The sequence below is a fragment of the Sylvia atricapilla genome, chromosome 6, assembly GCF_009819655.1.
Source record: "Sylvia atricapilla isolate bSylAtr1 chromosome 6, bSylAtr1.pri, whole genome shotgun sequence".
In the NCBI taxonomy this organism is placed as follows: domain Eukaryota; kingdom Metazoa; phylum Chordata; class Aves; order Passeriformes; family Sylviidae; genus Sylvia; species Sylvia atricapilla.
Genome location: NC_089145.1, coordinates 46,834,652 through 46,851,282, shown reverse-complemented (window position 1 = coordinate 46,851,282; position 16,631 = coordinate 46,834,652). Strand labels below are relative to the sequence as shown.

The window sequence follows — 16,631 nt, the reverse complement described above, 5'->3', positions numbered from 1 at the left end:
GGAATTCCACTGTGTAGCAAGGGTTGTGGTTCCAACCTTCTCATCTTTCTCGCCATCAACCTTCCATCTCATATGGAAATGATATATTCAAACTGTCTCTTGCAAAGGTGGAACTATGTTAGAAAGGCTGTCCTTTTCTAATAGTGAGTGATGTGCTAAAGGGTTGGAAGTATCCTGTCTCCAGGACCCTGATCACTTTGAGTCCAGTAGAATAGAGATTTGAACCTTGGCCTCCTGAATTTCTTGTTGGTGTCATGGTCTCAGGCCACCACATCCTGAAAGCATGTCTTTTTCACATCACAGATCTAAAAAAATATCTTGATGTACTAAAATTGAAGTGCTATTTTTTTCATACTCAGTGCCTCAAATTTTCCATGCTTTTCCCACATGTATCATCTTTCCTATTAAAATTTACTGTGTCTCCTTCAATTCTTTTTCTCCTTGTGGCAGTTTCAGGTTGAAACCGGGCAGAAATACCAATTTAGTGTAGTGGTTTTGGTTCACCAATTCGAGTTTCCCAGCCAATGCACCAAATAATGTAGGTTGGGTGGAGTGCTGGCCAAATGCCAGGGCACCCACTAGAATCACTCCTTTTCTGTTGAGAGATAGGAGAAGAGCAAAGCAGGCTCAAAACTTTAAATGGTATTAAGGAAACTTTATTTAAACAGAAAGAAAAAGAGAAAAATAATAAGAATCAGAATAAAACCTTCAGAACACTTCTCCTCCCCCCACAAGCTTATTTTCTTTCCCACTGACAATGTACAGAGACAAAATCTGGGACTTTCAGTCAGTTTATCACCTCTAAAACAGTCTTTTTTCAGTTCTCTTAGGGAGAGGACGTCTCTCTTGCCATGCCATGGAGACTTCTCCACAAGAAACACTTCTCTTGTAGTTTTTAATTTCCATGAATAGCAGCTGCCCAGAAATCCATATTTGTGAAGTTCCTCCCATCTCATGCAGCCTTCCCACAGCTGCATTCATGGGCCATGTCAAACTCATGGGGTACTATTTTTAAGGATGAGCTCTTCAAAAGCAAAGGTTCTCTTCATCTATCTCTGAGATCATCTTCATCTCTGGGGAACAGAAGTCTTCTTCTTCTTTCCCTGGGGGCAAAGGGTCTTCATCGTTCTCATCTTCTCTGTTCAAGCTTCTCAGGAGATCACAGCTGCTTCAACATTTACTTGCTTCAGCACAAATGCCTTTGCTCATATCTGTGATTTGAACACTCCATCTCCCCATATTGCTTCCATGAACTAAAGGGATATTTTTAGTGTATCACAGCCCATCACCATGGACTTATAAAAGAATTTCTGCCAAAGACTAAGGCATCTCCTCATTCTCCTCCCATTTGGGACTTGACTCCTTTTTTACTCACCTTGGTGTCTTCATGTTGTTTCTCTATGTGTCTTCACTCTGTCCTTTTCTCCCAGTTGAGAGGATTGATGTTCTGCAGGTTTTACCTGTGCAATGAAAGAGATAATATCTCACCCAGAAGGTCATGATGGTTTCTGCTGGGCAGTGGCCAAAGCAGTCATAGTGGTGGATTTAGTACTAACACAAAATTAAAAAAAAAAAAAAATTAAAAGTCACCAATTGTTGCTGTAAGCACAAAACAATGGAACTAATATAGGGTTTCATGTCACAACAACTTGGGCATATAAGTAATGAATCCATTTGTAAGATACCTGCTGACCCCTAGAGACAAATAGTTCCTGATCCTGACTTTCTTTAGTTGTTTCTGTGCATAATCCCGCTGCAGACACTGAAATTAATGATAAATCTCCTGTGGATTTCAGTGTTTGCAGGTTGAGGCCCTCATTTATTAAGGGTTTATCATTGCAAATTTGCTGAAAACACCAAACCCTCACAGCTCCTGTGGGCCTCATTTTCAGTCCTGCAGAGACATCATAATACCATGTTTGCTATAGCTAAGTCATTCCCATGACAACAAATGGGATCTAAAATACAAGATTCTGACCTTGCTGTGTGATCAAACAAAACAGAGAAGCTGGGCATCGAAGACAAAAGTTCATTGAACACAAATACCTATAAACCCAGCAAGCAGGTGGGAGAGAAGCAGCAGATGAAACCAAAATATTTCTCCTTCTATGAAGTTCTACCCCAAGGTAACTGTCCCTTCACAGATTTTCCTAATGCTAGGATCTGCTATGGTCAGCTTGAGTACTCTCCTCTGCAGAAAGCTCCAAGCAGAGCAAATGAGAGCTTGTTAATAAATCCATTTTGCATTAATTTTTTCTGGCATTAAGCAAAGCAATAGTATTTGACGGCTTTTTCCAGTGTATCTAAAAGCAAGGCACTTTGAGAAATGGGATGAGAATGAAATGTTATTTGAGTTGCATTAATAGTCTTTGCTATAGAAATCAAGACCGAGTCAGTGAACTGCTCTGAATCAAATGCTGGATTGGTAGAAGAATCAGGTTAGGAAAAATACTAGTGGCTAACTGACAGTATGGTCATCATAGGAAGCCAATGGCAATGACCATATCTGCTCCCTGGGCTGTGGCAGGAACAGAGACAAGGCACAACTGGAAACACACATTTCCCACCATAGGCAGAAAGACATAACAGGGAAGAGACATGTTGCAGCTGGTCTGGCAATGAAAGAATAGTTTCAGATTGAAGTAGCTTTCAAAACCAATTCTAAAGGATTGACAGCAGTAAAACAAAAGTTTTGCGTGTTGCAAGGAAGACTGGTCCTCACAACTGTGTCAGTGACAGGTGGATTTCTAAGACCCAGTTTGAGTTTGTGGGAACATTTTTGAAGATTCCAGGTGTAATGAACTGTCGAACAGTCACTCTCAAGATCCTATTTTTCTTTGTAGTTAGGGTACTCTGATAAATGCATTTATCATATTATGGATGCAGTGAAGAATTAAGAATGAGAAATCTTTGTCAATGAAAACAGAGCTGTGAATGACAGTGCACTGCTTTACACTGAATGCACCAAGTAGTGGCTGTTTCATGGCATGGAGAAAGATTTCAGGCCCAGACTAGAGAAGGGAAGGTCTCATTAGGACAGCTACTTATGCCTTTTACTTTGAGAGCAGGTCACATTAGGAGCAGATGACATCTGCAAGGCAGCCAGGTTAGTGAAGCTTTGATTTCATGGGTAAATAATCACTGTACCTAGGGAACTTGCCCAGTGGTGCACAAAGTCAGTCCCACTCACACCCTGGCATGTACACTTTATCCACTGACACTTCCAGTGTCTGGGGACCTGAGTTTTCCTTGGCCTCAGTGAACAAATTACAACCCAGATACTGTGGGCCAGAAATGATAGAGCAAGCAGCTGTTGCTCTGCTGCATCTACATCTGCCTGACACAATAATTAAATCTCATCAGCCATTCAATATAATGGAAGCAAACCAACTACAACAGAAGGATTTTGCAGCACAACTGTCTCATGATGTCTAACTGCAGCTGTATATTTACCTCTGTAATTAATTCTGTAAGCATTTATATGGAGTTACAAGGGACTGAGTAATTTAGAAAGCAGTGGAAGAGATCATTAAAAATAGCAAAAGGCATAATTACTTTCTTCTACCATCACTCTCCTCCATATCTTCTCTGCTGATGTTTCCTATGGACTGTTTATGTTCATTATATTACCTTCTTACAAAATTTAGCTCAGGTTTCATTTCCAGGTTGGGAGAAAATGCAACAGTGCTATAGTGGGACAACGGCATTGCCTGTTAAACACCCCATAGTGGGCAGAAGCCCTAATTTTGCTGCAGGATTGATATTGCCTGCGACTTGAATAAAACAAATTAATTTCCTTTTGTGGAAAATGTGGGTCCCACTTCAGTGGATGTTCTGTGCTGACATTTATCATGTGGGCTGGTACCTAATGTAACTGATTAAGCACTGCATTTATGCTCATTGTATAAATCCTTGTTTGATGAAATATGTGGGTTATTGAGCCTTTTTTATCACATTTCTTTTCAAGAGAGTTGGGTTTTTTTGGAAACTCACACAGTTCAGCTCATTGGCAGGAGTTACCTAGAAATCTTGCCAGTGGAAATCTCCCTTCTTAATTAATCTTTTCTGAATTTTGTAGCCATAGATATAGTCTCTCCTGGTCATGCTAAACCACATCAAATTTACAAGGTTAACTGACCTACTTTAGGTTTGCACCAGCATAAAGAAAGGTGTAATGGGACTTCTTTGTGTGTGCCCCCTAGAGCTGCACAGGAATAGATGTCCCCTTCACTATCAGTGTTGTGTTTCTCTCATTCTTTTGCATCACATAAAGTTTTAAGCTGGGCCAGGTAAGGTATAAGATGTACTGAGACAGGTACACTGTGGGGCCTTTTTTCTGACCTCTAGTCTTGTAGACCCCAAAGTGCATGGTGCTGCAGGGCAGATGACTAGGAGCTGGATAAGCTGCAAATGAAGTTCCTTTGTGCTGAAGGAGAGCAGAAGCTGTTCCTCTCTTCCAGGCATCAGAACTCTTGTTTTACTGACTGGAGAGTAGCAAGCACAACCTTTTGTGCCGTGTGGTGGCTGTGAGGAGACCAGTCAGCAACTTGGGCATGAGAATGTATAACCACCACTTTGTAACTGGAAAATGGGCTTGGAAGCAATCATTTTCTCCTAGAAAGTCAGTGGTGTTTTCCTTCTAGAAAACAATGGTTTCCAGCAGGGAATTCTTGAAAATAATGAAATACTCTCCTAATAACTTCAGTCAGCTTCAGTGTGCCCAGCACCCTGTCTGGATCCTAGGCCAAGGATAACAGAAGCTGTTCTGACCTTCTCTCTGGCAGTTTGATGTATTTGAAGCAGACCTCCCCAGCGATTTGTTTTTTCTGAGCTGCTCTTTGGTTTGTGTTTTGCAGAAGCGCTCTGGAGGCGTGTGCTCGTACCTGCACCGCGTGTGTCGGGCAGCGCTGCCACTGCAGCTGCTCCTGCTGCTGCTCCTGCTCCTGGCCTTCCTGCTGCCCCTGGCACAGGAGACCCACAGCTGCACACTGGCCAACAACTTCGCTCGCTCCTTCAAGCTGATGCTGAGATACGAGGGCCCACCTCCAACGTAACTTCTCGGCGTGGCCCGACTCTTTGTGCAGACTCTTCGTTTTTAATTGCAGCTGTTGTAGGTTTTAGGGCTTCTAACATGGCCATCGTGTCAACTGGATAGATCACATAATTGCAACATAAGATTAGTCCACTCTAATCAGGTATTTGAGCAAAATTAATATTTTTACAATTTTTTTTATTATTGTATTTATAATATGTATATAGAGATTGTGTATGTATATGTATATATATATATATTGCATATCTGTGGTCAAACTAACAACCACCATCTACTCATTCACTGTGTAAGGATAATTCTGCAATGTTTCTCCCACCTTTCAGCAAACAATACTGAAGGATGCTGGTGTTGTGGGATTTTCTGGGTGATTTTTAACATCAGATTCTTGTTTACAACTGAAGTCAGAGCAAGTATGGGAACATATGGTCATGCACCAGAGTGTAAAATGGAGAACAGGCACAGTAGAATCATGTTGGAATACAGTGGTTGACATTCAGCCCAAGGAAGATTTGGACTATCCTCTTTGAAATCTTGAGCTGTTTTTTCAGTATCTCAATACAGCGATTGCAGAAGCTAATAGAAATGTCTCTGCTGACTTCAGTAGGAGTGGGGGTGGACCTCCTCTTGTTCTTATTTTTTGCCAGTTTTCCAATTACTGTATTCTCCAGCCCACCTGAATCAGGAGAGGTGGAATACAGTAGGAAGAAAGCTAGAAAAAAACCAGAATATATTTTTTTAGCATCTCTCTAGCAGGAGAACTTTTAAAATCAGGTCGTAATTTTCTGAACAAATTTGTGAGCACTGAACAAAACCTTGTATCACCAGTCTTGTCTATAAAAAATAGTGGGGTTTTTTAGGGCTTTTTTGTGTCTATGGGGTTTGAGGTTTGGTTTGTTGGGTTTTTTACTTTATAAAGAGGCATTTGGTAATGGACTGTAAAGCCTGAACAGTGGGATGCAGCCTGGCTCAGTGTCAATAAAGCAAAAGTTGGAAGTACTTTAATAATACCACTCTGGAAACAAGATTCCTACCTAGGAATTCTTTTATATTAATGGTTTATTGAAATTGTGTAAACTGGTTGTATCAAAGACAGTCAAGCAGAGATTTTTATGTAATCTAAACTGTAAAATTATGGCATTTTATAATCTATTTACCTAACCCTATGGCTGATTTATCAAATTTTTGAATGTACATGTTAACATTGCCTTTTTATGTAAAAGCAATTCTCACTTCAGAGTGATGTCATTCTTAGTGGTGTTTAACCTAATTAATTCCTGAGAGAAAAGGTAATTTGTAAAAATTTATGCCATTTCTGAGAGCTAGCACTTATTTTCTCATGGTTTTAGCCACAGTAGTAATAATGAAAAAAAAATTAACAGAAAGAACAGTTACTTTCCTTCTCCTGACTCTGTTGTAGGAGGAATTTCTCTTCTGCTTATCAGTATGGGGTACTTGGTGTTGTTTTTCACATAAGGTCTAAAATAATATCGTAGCTGACAGACCAAAGGAGGAAGGCACTTATTTAAAAGAATCATTAAATTTCTGTTAAAGAAGCAAACTTGTGTAGAATCAAGAGGCATAACAGCACAGAGCTCAATTTAGGCACAGGATTAGGAAAGCAGGCAGTGTGAAAGGAGCAGCTAAACATAGAGAGGAGAGGTGTCCAACAATTTGTAAAGCCTTGAAAAAGGAGTCAAAATTAACAGAGAGGACAAGAGTACAGGCTGTATGGAGGAAAAAAAAATCTCAGAATCTTTTTGGCTCCCTCTCCCTGCTACAGTATTGGTACTATGGCATATTAAACAGCTTTTCTTCATGTTTCCAAGGTTTAAAATGAGACCAGTAACAGGGCTTCTACCAGTCTTCTGAGGAGACTCTTCCACCACCAGGACTCTGTCACTGTTCCTAAAAATGTTTCTGACTATACTGGGTTTGCTAGTGTTGAATTAAAATGGCAAAAATCTTCTAAAAGTGTAAAGCAGGGTGGAAATGAAAGGAGAGACAGCAGGGAGGATGAAGGTATCAGTCAAAGTGCAAGGGGAGCATGGAGCAGGGGCTGGGCTGATGTGGATTAAAAACCTGACTGTCAGGAGGTAGCAGAAGAGCTCTCAGAGCAGGCAGAAGGACATGGAGAGAGGTGAGGAGAGTCCATGTATGCTGAGCAATAAGACATGCACTTCAGGAAGCAAAGGAAAACCTGTGATTTCTTTCAGGAAGGAGCCAGATGGAGAGGAGCTATAATTTGTCAGAGAATGAGGTATATTAATTCCTTCTTTGCCACCATTCTTTCTGGTGGCAGAGGACACATCTCCTCCTCTCCTGATTAGCTGTGCAAGGGCTGTGCACATTCCTCTAAAAATTGCTGCCAGCCTTGGGGGAAGAAACCCCTGTGGCTGCCCAGCAAGGAGTTAATCATCACACACAGCTCCATGTCACATTAAATCTTCCTTTAGAGAAGAAGTGTGGGGGAAGAGGGGCAGGAACAAAACCTGCACTGTGTGGTTGTGCATGTGTGTAGGTGTGCACACACCTTTCTGTGACGTAGCTACATTGCAGTTCTCTGGGTTTTGCTGAGCTGTTCCAGGTGATGAAAGTCAAATACCAGTGAGAAAGTAAAAATAATGAGGATTAATAAAGCTGTAAATGGGAATCAATAGGGAAATAGAAAAGTTTTTTCTATGAAAGCACAAAATCTCATCAAATTTCTTTCTGCCAAGCCTTTCTATCTGGGTGATTTGTATGGGTTCACAAATGCATTTGTCAACATGGGAGTGTGTAACAGGGAGAAAAAAAATTCTGCACAGAGGATCTTACAAGAACAACTGCATCCTCACCTTGATGTTTCAGTTTGTGGCAGCTTTATAAAACAAGAACCAAAAACTAAATTAGAAACACACTTTTGCTGCTGGGTTTGCAATCAGTTTATTCTGTAAGTCCCCTGTCTGCAATCTTGAAAAGTTTTGTTTTAAATATCAGTCAATCCATTCTCATTAACTTAAATAATTTGAATATCTCACAGAAATGATGAATATTTCTGCTTCTTTGCAATGAAAACTATCCAAAGCACAGGACTTCAGTGTTCCTATTACTGAAAACAATTTAAGTCTTCCATAATGTCATTTACCTCACTTGTCCAAGGCAGGTGTGAGATTTTTCTGGATAAATAAAGAAAGAAAAAATCACAAAAGTAAGCTTGAGATGTAAATGTGAAATTTAGTTTCCTTCATATTCTCATATGGGTTTTATTTTTCTGAAAAGCTTGTGATACTGATTCCTGGAAGTGTGTGTAAATATTAATCAAGTCAGTAATTGGAATAATGAAAACAAACTGCCCAGTTCAGCTTCCAGGAAACTGTACAAAGATCAGATTCTTCAAAACACAAACTAAATCATACTGTTTCCAAACCAGTCCTTAAAATCTTGAGCACAGTTCCTCATCTTTGCTTGCACATGATTTGGTGGATATATGCTCACTTTTGTGCCTATAAAATCCCCAGCTCATACATCTCTGACATCCAGATGTAACTGAGATGTGTTATAGCTCAGGTTCACACTGGGGCCACTGCCTTAAGGCTTCCCTTGCCAAAACATGGGATGCACAGAGCCCTGGGTGTGTCTGCAACTGAGCACTTTCACTGTTTTGCCCCAATCCAGGTTTTGGCAGCCACAGTTAAAGAGTGCTAAAACCCTCTAAAACATATCTGTTTTATGAATATGTCTGAGGTGGCTTGTGCACCTGGCCTGTACTCCATGCAGACACCCAGCCTTTCACAGAGCTCTGCCCAGGCTCTTGCCTGCACTCTTGGACCCAAGAGCTGCTTTACCACATTAATGACCCTGCAGGGCTGAAGGCAAAATCCTGCACTTCACTGCCCATGCATTACAGTAAGACATTACCCTAAGGCACACTTCAAACCCAACCTTTGGCATGAAAGCAAGCCTCACTTGTAAACTCTAATTGATTTTGAAGCCTGATGCTTTCCTGAGAATTTTTCATGGCAGCAATACATCGAGGTAGAGAATTGCTATTGTGCCCCATGTCTATTAACATGCCCAACTAGCCCTTTCTCTGATTCCAGCCAGCAATTTAAATGGTATTAAATATTATTTATATATGCCTTTTCCAGAAATATCTGTATGGAAAACATCTTCAGTTCTAAGCACATACATTTACAATGTTGTATTCCTCTGCTAGCATTCGATCTCCAGAGTAGTCAAGATTTCTACCAAGTGCTACTTTATTTGTACTGACTGAGAGACTTAGAAAACTCAAACATTTGAGGCTGTAAATAAAGCTACTAGGCTAACTAATAAAACCACCTACTGATCACTGAATAATTTGGACAGCTTTTAGAATGGCTTTTTGCTTCTCCTTAACCCCTTTTGTTGGGGTATTTGTAGACCTTGCAGAGAAGAAATATCTCCACAAAATGGCCATTCCTAGACAGACAGATGGTGTTCCCTGCAGATCAGAAGAAATAGTATTTTCTCTTTAGTTGCTCTAGACTGCAGGAGTTTGCTACATCTGATCTCTTTTTCAATTTTAAATAGGGAATGTTTTACTTTGATGTGTATGCATACACATCTCATTAGCACTAAAGAGATTTGAAGGGTGAGTTCATGCACAATAATTCTTTTAACTTGTGTCGACAAGAGAGTACCTTGTCCTCTTTTCTTCAGAAAAAACCCAAACCAAAAACAACAAAATCCCAAAACTGCCGTGTGACAGAGATTCTCAGACCAAACAAAGCCTTTTGGAATAACTGAAGATTACAGACTAAAACTAAATTATCCGCCATAGGAAAAATAGTTTTGCCTTTCAAGAAATGTTGGTATAAAATCCCCAATAAACATGTCTTTGCCAGGCATCATAGATGTCTTTCAAGTCATAGGTTATGTACCAAGCTGGCTGTAAGAGCTGCTTTTGGAGCTTTACTACCCCTTGGACAGTATCATTTGCTGGACTGCAGCTGGAAACAAGTTTGTCCAGAGAACGTATACCAGCTTCTGCCAGAATCGCTGGGGGCTGTTGAAGATATTCTTAGCAATTCCCAGATCATTGACCTGCTCTGAGCCATTACCACTTTATTGCATTAATTTATCTGTCAGCAGTTGGCAAGTCTCAGAAAGCAGTTTATTAAAATACTAAAGATAATATTTCTGGTGCAGGCAACATGATTCATTGAGAAATCAATCTCATTACTTTTGCCATATTTTAAAAAAGGTATCTGTTGGTTTTACTGGAATATAAACAGGTTAGCTGTAGGTGTTGGGTAACTGCAGGATGTTTTAGGCACAAGGCATTTTGACTTGTACATGTCCATTTAAGAATTGCGGGATCATGTTACACTTCTTAAATGGTAAAAGAAAACAAAGATTCTTGAATTTAAAAAAAAAAAAAAACAACCCAAAGCAGAAGGGAATAATCTGTCACACAGTTGGGTTTTTTTATTATCTCTTTTCTATCCAAATTAAAATATGAATGTGTGTCTACCAGGGAGTTATCAGTAGGTGTGGAAAATAAGGAAAATATATCAGGAATATACCAATCCAAACTATAGCCTAAATAGCACCTCTGTTCCCTAACCTGCTTCAGCAAATGTCAGATTTTACATCATTGTACCAGTGAGATAACAACCTTCCTCCTAGTAAGGTGTGGGTAAGGTGGACCTGCACAGCTTAAGGTGCAGCATCCCAGTGGGAGCAGCAGGAGACATTAGTTCTTCCAAAGGCAACCTGATATCCAGTGGAAGAGAGGAGCATGTGGGTCTGGCCTAATGAGAGCAGTCCAGGACTAATGACACAGGAACAAGGGCTTGCCATCCTGCTCTGCCAGACAGAATTTTGACAGCAGCCATCAGCACAGTTCAGTTTCATGTCCCTGAGTGTGGAAGGAGGCTCCCCTCAGGGTGATTCACTCAAGCTGAGATTTGAGCCCTGGAAGTGTTTTGGGTTTTTTTTTTTTGTTTTGTTTTGTTTTCTTTTTTTTTTTTTCTTTTCATTAAATACAGAAGAAATTGCTAAATTAAACCCCCTCAGTGACAGGTTAATGGTAGGTGGTGGGTGTTGGTGCTCCAGGAAAAGATGCAGGAAATGCTATTATAGATAGAAAGCTAGTCATGATGGTCTCTGTTCAATCCTCAGGAGGCAGAAATGCATTGTAGAACTGAAGTGGGAGGTTTTCTGTTCCTTTTCAAGTAAATGTCAGGTGTTGTCTTTAGTCTTCTGGATTTTGGGGGCAAGCCTATTCAGTGCCTTACTGAATGCTCGTGGCTTTCTGGCTTCAGAGCCATTTACATCAGCAAGCTCCACATTACTCAAGTTGTGTGAAAAAGGTATTCCCCTGAACTGGTTTTGGATCAGAAGCTTTTTTTGGGGGGTGTGGCATGGTTTGATTTTCCTTCTTTTGGCCACTTTGTGTTAAATCCAAGGAAGCAGAAAGACCAGCACTACACTTTCCAGGCCATGTTTGGTTTTCCTTCTTTTATGAGAGCAGAGGAGATTTGGCTTTGCTTCCTTTCCAAAGTAAATTATCCCAGTATTTTATTCTTTTCCTGTGGCAGTTCTTCCACAGTCTAGGTCATTCCTATCACCTTAAGTGTTTCCAGTGGCTGTTCTTCCTCAACACCTAGAGCAAAATATCTGGTCCAGTTTCAGTAAGTTTAAAATCCAGACATTTCTTCCCCCCCTTGCAGTTCCTCCTGCAGATGCTCTGTCTGTTTCTGCTGTCCCCTGTGTCAAACCAGCCTTCATCACTATCTGGGGGGACTGTAGTCCTGGCTAGCCATTTGTTCCAAGTGTCCTGGCTGTGTCTTGCCCTCATCTGCCTTCAGTTTTGGCTCAGGGACTGCTCCTAATAGTCACATCTGCAGACAGGAGTGTGTGGGTGTCACTGAACAAACAATTATTAATAATGAAAGCCTCGCTATTAGCATTGTTCATTGCCTGCCCAGAGCCTTTTTCTCTTCTCCTCTCTAAGCAGGTTTTGATGTGTAATCCAATTACTGTGTGCAGAAAATTGCCCCTCAGTCAGAGCAGAGAGCTGGTGGTTCAGCTGCAGCTCTGTTATCCTCACATTGTCACTGCTGGGGTAAGAGCTCCCAGGTGCTGCTCAGCCAGGGTCTGTGCCCTTGAGCTGCCAGGAGTGTTCCATTGTTGTTGTTACAGATCCTAAATAAGCCACAACCCTCTTTTGACCTGTGGGGAAAAAAAAAAAAACAAACAAACTAAAATGATTGCTTTTAACAAACTGATTTCACAACTCATTTATCAAGCCCTATAGCAAGCCATTTATTTTTGCTCCTTTTTGGTCCATGAAAAGCTGTGTGTTAAAAGGGAGAGGTGAGTTTGGAGAGCAGTGCCACCACCCTCAGCAGCACTTTGCTGGGAGGCTCCTGCTGGAACTCAGGGGTAGGGGCTGTTATTTCTCCTGAAGGGATTCCCACCTTCAAAATCAAATTATTTCTTTTGTCAAGACTAATAACCACTGAACACCACAAAGTTTGTTTCACTACAGATATGAGTGAATGCCTCTGTATGGTACTTTCCATTGCCATGAAATACATATATATGTATGTATATATATATATATATGTGTGTGTGTATATATGTATGTGTGTGTGTATATATATATATATGTAATGGGGAGCATAATTATTGTTCTACTTAAAGAAAAGTGACATTCCACTTCAGTGTAACTTTTAAGTGCAGCTTTTAAGAAAAACTGGTGTCTTAAAGTAAAGCTGGAAGAGTTTAGAGGTACATGTTTTAATGAGCTTTGATGAGATTTAGTAAGCTTTGATTTTGGGTTTCAGTCTTTAGGTTGAAAAGCATCCAAGATGATTTTTCCATCACATTCCCAGATCAAACCCTGTAAGAATTTAACCTGGGAGGCATTGCTTGAACACTGGCTTCTTGAAGGTGTTTGGATGTTTCATGTGCTGAGTGTGTGTCTGTCCTCAAACTCCAGCCTTCATTTTGTACATGAGATTGACTGGAAGGCAAAAGACACACCTTTGTCTTACTCAAGACCCTGACGGTAATTTTTGCCTTGGTAGATGTTTCCTTTGATCAGTGGAACTTTCAACTTTTTTTCCCTTTTAATTTGTGTTAACTGAGTTTATGGGATAATCCCAGGAGGGCACACTTCATCTGCCCAGCCTCAGAGCTTCCCTTTCAGCAGCATACCTTCTTCTCATTTGTTTACTTGAATGTACTGGACCACTGTGAAGCAATTACACAAGCAATAATGCAGGCGTTGCATTTTTCTGTCACTGCCTTTCATAAGACATAACTCTCCATTGGCACTGAAAAGTGGCAGGAGACCCAGAAGCTGCATTGTTGTTTCCTGGCCATAGAACCCATGTCCAGTGTTCTTACAGAGGTCCTCACTCTTCAGAGCAGTGGGCTGTCTCGGCCTCAATTTTATTCATAAGCCTGGATTTTGAACAGTTTTGGATCCCTTCACCAACACTCCATCAATCTTGCTTCCATCCATTTTTGTGCTTTTGTTTAGTTTCAAGCTAGAAGAAAGTTTAAAGAAATGTGCTAAGACTCCCATATAGTGAGTAAATATCCCATTTATTTCACAAAACTTGCAACAAAATGAAGGGATTTGCTCTCACATTGAACAGAATTAATAAGAAGTTCTAACTGATAAATAGTTATTAAGAACAGCCTGGAGCAAAGTTTCTGCAATCAAACTGTTCTCTGCATTTAATTTAAAAATCAGCAAATACTGAGGTACATTTTGCCACCTTCCTTTAGAAGTGACCTGAAACTAAAATGTGAATTCTCTTTAACAGGAGATTTATTGGTGTGAATCTAAATTTCACCAGCATGTCCCGTGTTAGATCATCCACCTGTGGGAACAGGGAAAACAAAGGCTGTTCACAAGAAAAACTCATATTATGAATAGTTTCAAAATTCTTCAGAGCTCCTATCCACTTCCAAATGTCAGTAATGGGGAGGATACGAAACCTTCCTGTGAACCCTGTCATTTTGCATGTTGAAATCCTGGCTTGAATTCAGGTCTCCACCTCAGCTTTTGTAAATGTTAATATTCAAGTAGAACAAAAACCTTAGAGGCAATTACAGCATGAACATCTCTTCTTGTTTATGTATAGTAGCTGATAGCAAAGTTTGCAATAATCTGTGTTTATACATGTGCTGTACAATGTAGCAGTTGGGTACAAAATAACCTTTTAACTGTCACAAGAAAATAACTGGATTGATGTCACTTTTTGCTTGTATGAATATAGTTATTTGCCTTGCAGGGACCAGTTCCACTTTTGTCATGTTATTTATGATTTTTGCATACAATTGTGATAAATTAGGCTGTTTCTAAGGTAAACAATACTGGAGCCAAGCAGCTGTCTCTGTACATGTGCATGTTATCACAGCTGATATCAAGTCCAAGTCAGACTCCTTGCTTTGCTTGGACCTTTCTTTAACCTTTCAGGGAAATGTGGACCACTCTATTTTCTTATTAAAAATATGGCTTTGTGAAAAGCTGAACTTATTTTTTAAATCCTTTCTTTTCTGGTTCAGAAAGACTGTAACAATCATATTTTTCTAAACTGCCTATTGCTTGTGTTGGGAAATTATATAGAGATATATATTTTGCTCTACAGATTTCCATGTACTTTTGGAACTCTTTGTTTTCATACATAAATCCTCCTATTTGCGAGAATTAGCTCAAAAAGCTGTAAGCTTCTGTATACTGACTCTGTGAAATTCTATAAAAACACAGCTGCATCAAAAGACTGACTTTATGTTTTATGTAAATTGTTAGAGCTAAGTCATCCTTAGTGTTATGCCACGCAAGATGTACGAGAAGAAATCAGGTCATTGTTTTGAAAGGCTGGACAGTGTTATGTGACACTGCCTAAAAAGTCCCAGATGAAAGTCAGGAGAGTTTATGCTAGAAATGGTGCCACTTTGGGCTCTGAGTCTGTAGTTTTTTTACACAGTTTAGAATCTTATTTCAAAATTAGTCCCATGAAACTTCATGGGAGATACTAAAAATAAGAGCCTGTGGTGTGTTAATAGCTGTGATAGAAAAAGGACCTTTTCTAATGAAGAACAGGGCCTTTTAAGTAGTTAAGAGGCTATGATTTGAGTATTTCAGGACAACTTTTTGTGTTCTTTTCTGAGCTGTGGATCCCTCCTGTGTATTGTGGATTTATTCCATAGCTGAAATGCCAGATTAAATTGATTGAAGCCCCATGAGCAGATGAACATAATAGAAAGCTGCAGTGAAATATTGCAGAAAATGGCCTGATTTCGTTCTTCAGAGCAATAGTTAAAGTAACTCAGCCTTGGCTTCTTTGCACCTGTGAAGCAGAGGCCCTTGTTTTGTACCTCAGCTGTGGTATAACATGGAAGGATTTCTGCTCTCTGCTTGGAAAATACTGTCCATTCCTCATCCTTGTCAAAGCATAATATTTCCCAAGTAAAAAAATCTGATTCTTCAAGACTCATAGGGGAGTTAAGGGGCAGCTGGAGCCTTCTGTGATCCAGCCACATTATTCCAAAAGTTATCCCTCGATGAAAAATAAAATATGATGTGGTTTTGCTGTTTGCAAGTAGGATCAAGAGTCTGGAAATTCATCACCCCAAGCCCTTGCCTGTTCTGTGATGCTTCACTGTTACCAATGAACTGTGTTGAATTGGATTATAAAATCAGAGTATTTTATTGCATGTGTCCTTTTTTGAAATGAAAATATAGTTGTATTTGATGTTGCAGTTATAATGCAGTAAATAAACACATGTGCATTTCTTTTTAAGGACTTTTAGATCATTTTGGGTGGTGGTTACACATTTTTGCTGTGCTTGTGTTATACCATCAGAGTATTTGGGCTGACCTAGAAAGTGAAGCAAGTGAAGCAAGTGAAGCAAGTGAAGCAAGGATAAGATTTGCTGCTGCCTGCCTCTCTGCTCAGGTATCACTAGAAGATGGCTGTGCTAAATGTAGCTACTTCATTCTAGTCCATTGAGATTCAACAGAAAATGTCAGCTTTTCTCTAAGTTATTTAAATACAATTCTGCTGGACCTGCAGAAAACGAGAGTTTGCTGTGGGGTTCTCCTCAGTCTCAAACCTGGTAAAACAAAAGGGAGTTTTTTGGTGAACCTTGGGTTTGAAGTTAATGCCAATCACATGTAGTGAGCTGACAGTTTATTAGTGTAAACACTGCTGATCTCTCTGAAGAGCATGTGTGATGGATGCACAACTCATATTAGCATCCAGGTAATTGCTGCTTTCTTTCCCTTGTCTTTATGGGACAAAGTCTGCCAGTATCCCTGATATCAAAGGGCTCCACAGGCAGTTATTTCTAGACAAGTAGAAAACTACTACACTTTTTTTGGTGAAGGTGTGGGTTAGGTTCCCTGTTGCTTTTATGAACACACAGGGCTTTGTGCAGGTCTTTGACTTCTCTCAGGCATTTGAACCATGTGATCCTTTGCCTTCCCTATGAGCTGTCTCCTGCTAAGCCCCCAAAGTACATATACAGACACTTCAGCTGATCATAGCTGTGTCAAGGTTGGAGCAGCAGCCCAAATTTCTCCCAGGAGAGA

The 16,631-nt window shown here is 40.1% G+C and overlaps 1 protein-coding gene across 7 annotated transcripts in view; it reads left to right on the top strand.

Moving 5' to 3' along the window:
* SYNE3 (spectrin repeat containing nuclear envelope family member 3) overlaps nucleotides 1-15,840 on the top strand; it is a 66,159-nt gene extending 50,319 nt beyond the window's left edge. For 3 of the 7 annotated variants that reach the window (XR_010743869.1, XR_010743868.1, XR_010743864.1), the window contains 2 exons: nucleotides 4,857-5,195; nucleotides 11,617-15,840. Coding sequence is in view for 1 of the 7 variants with exons in the window: in XM_066321812.1 (XP_066177909.1) it covers nucleotides 4,857-5,054 (198 nt within the window). In the remaining 6 variants the exon portion in view is untranslated. Of the gene's footprint in view, nucleotides 1-4,856; nucleotides 9,769-11,616 lie in introns of those variants that run through there. The other 4 variants (XR_010743866.1, XR_010743867.1, XR_010743865.1 and 1 more) reach the window with 4 other exon arrangements.
* Nucleotides 15,841-16,631: the final 791 nt, after the last annotated feature.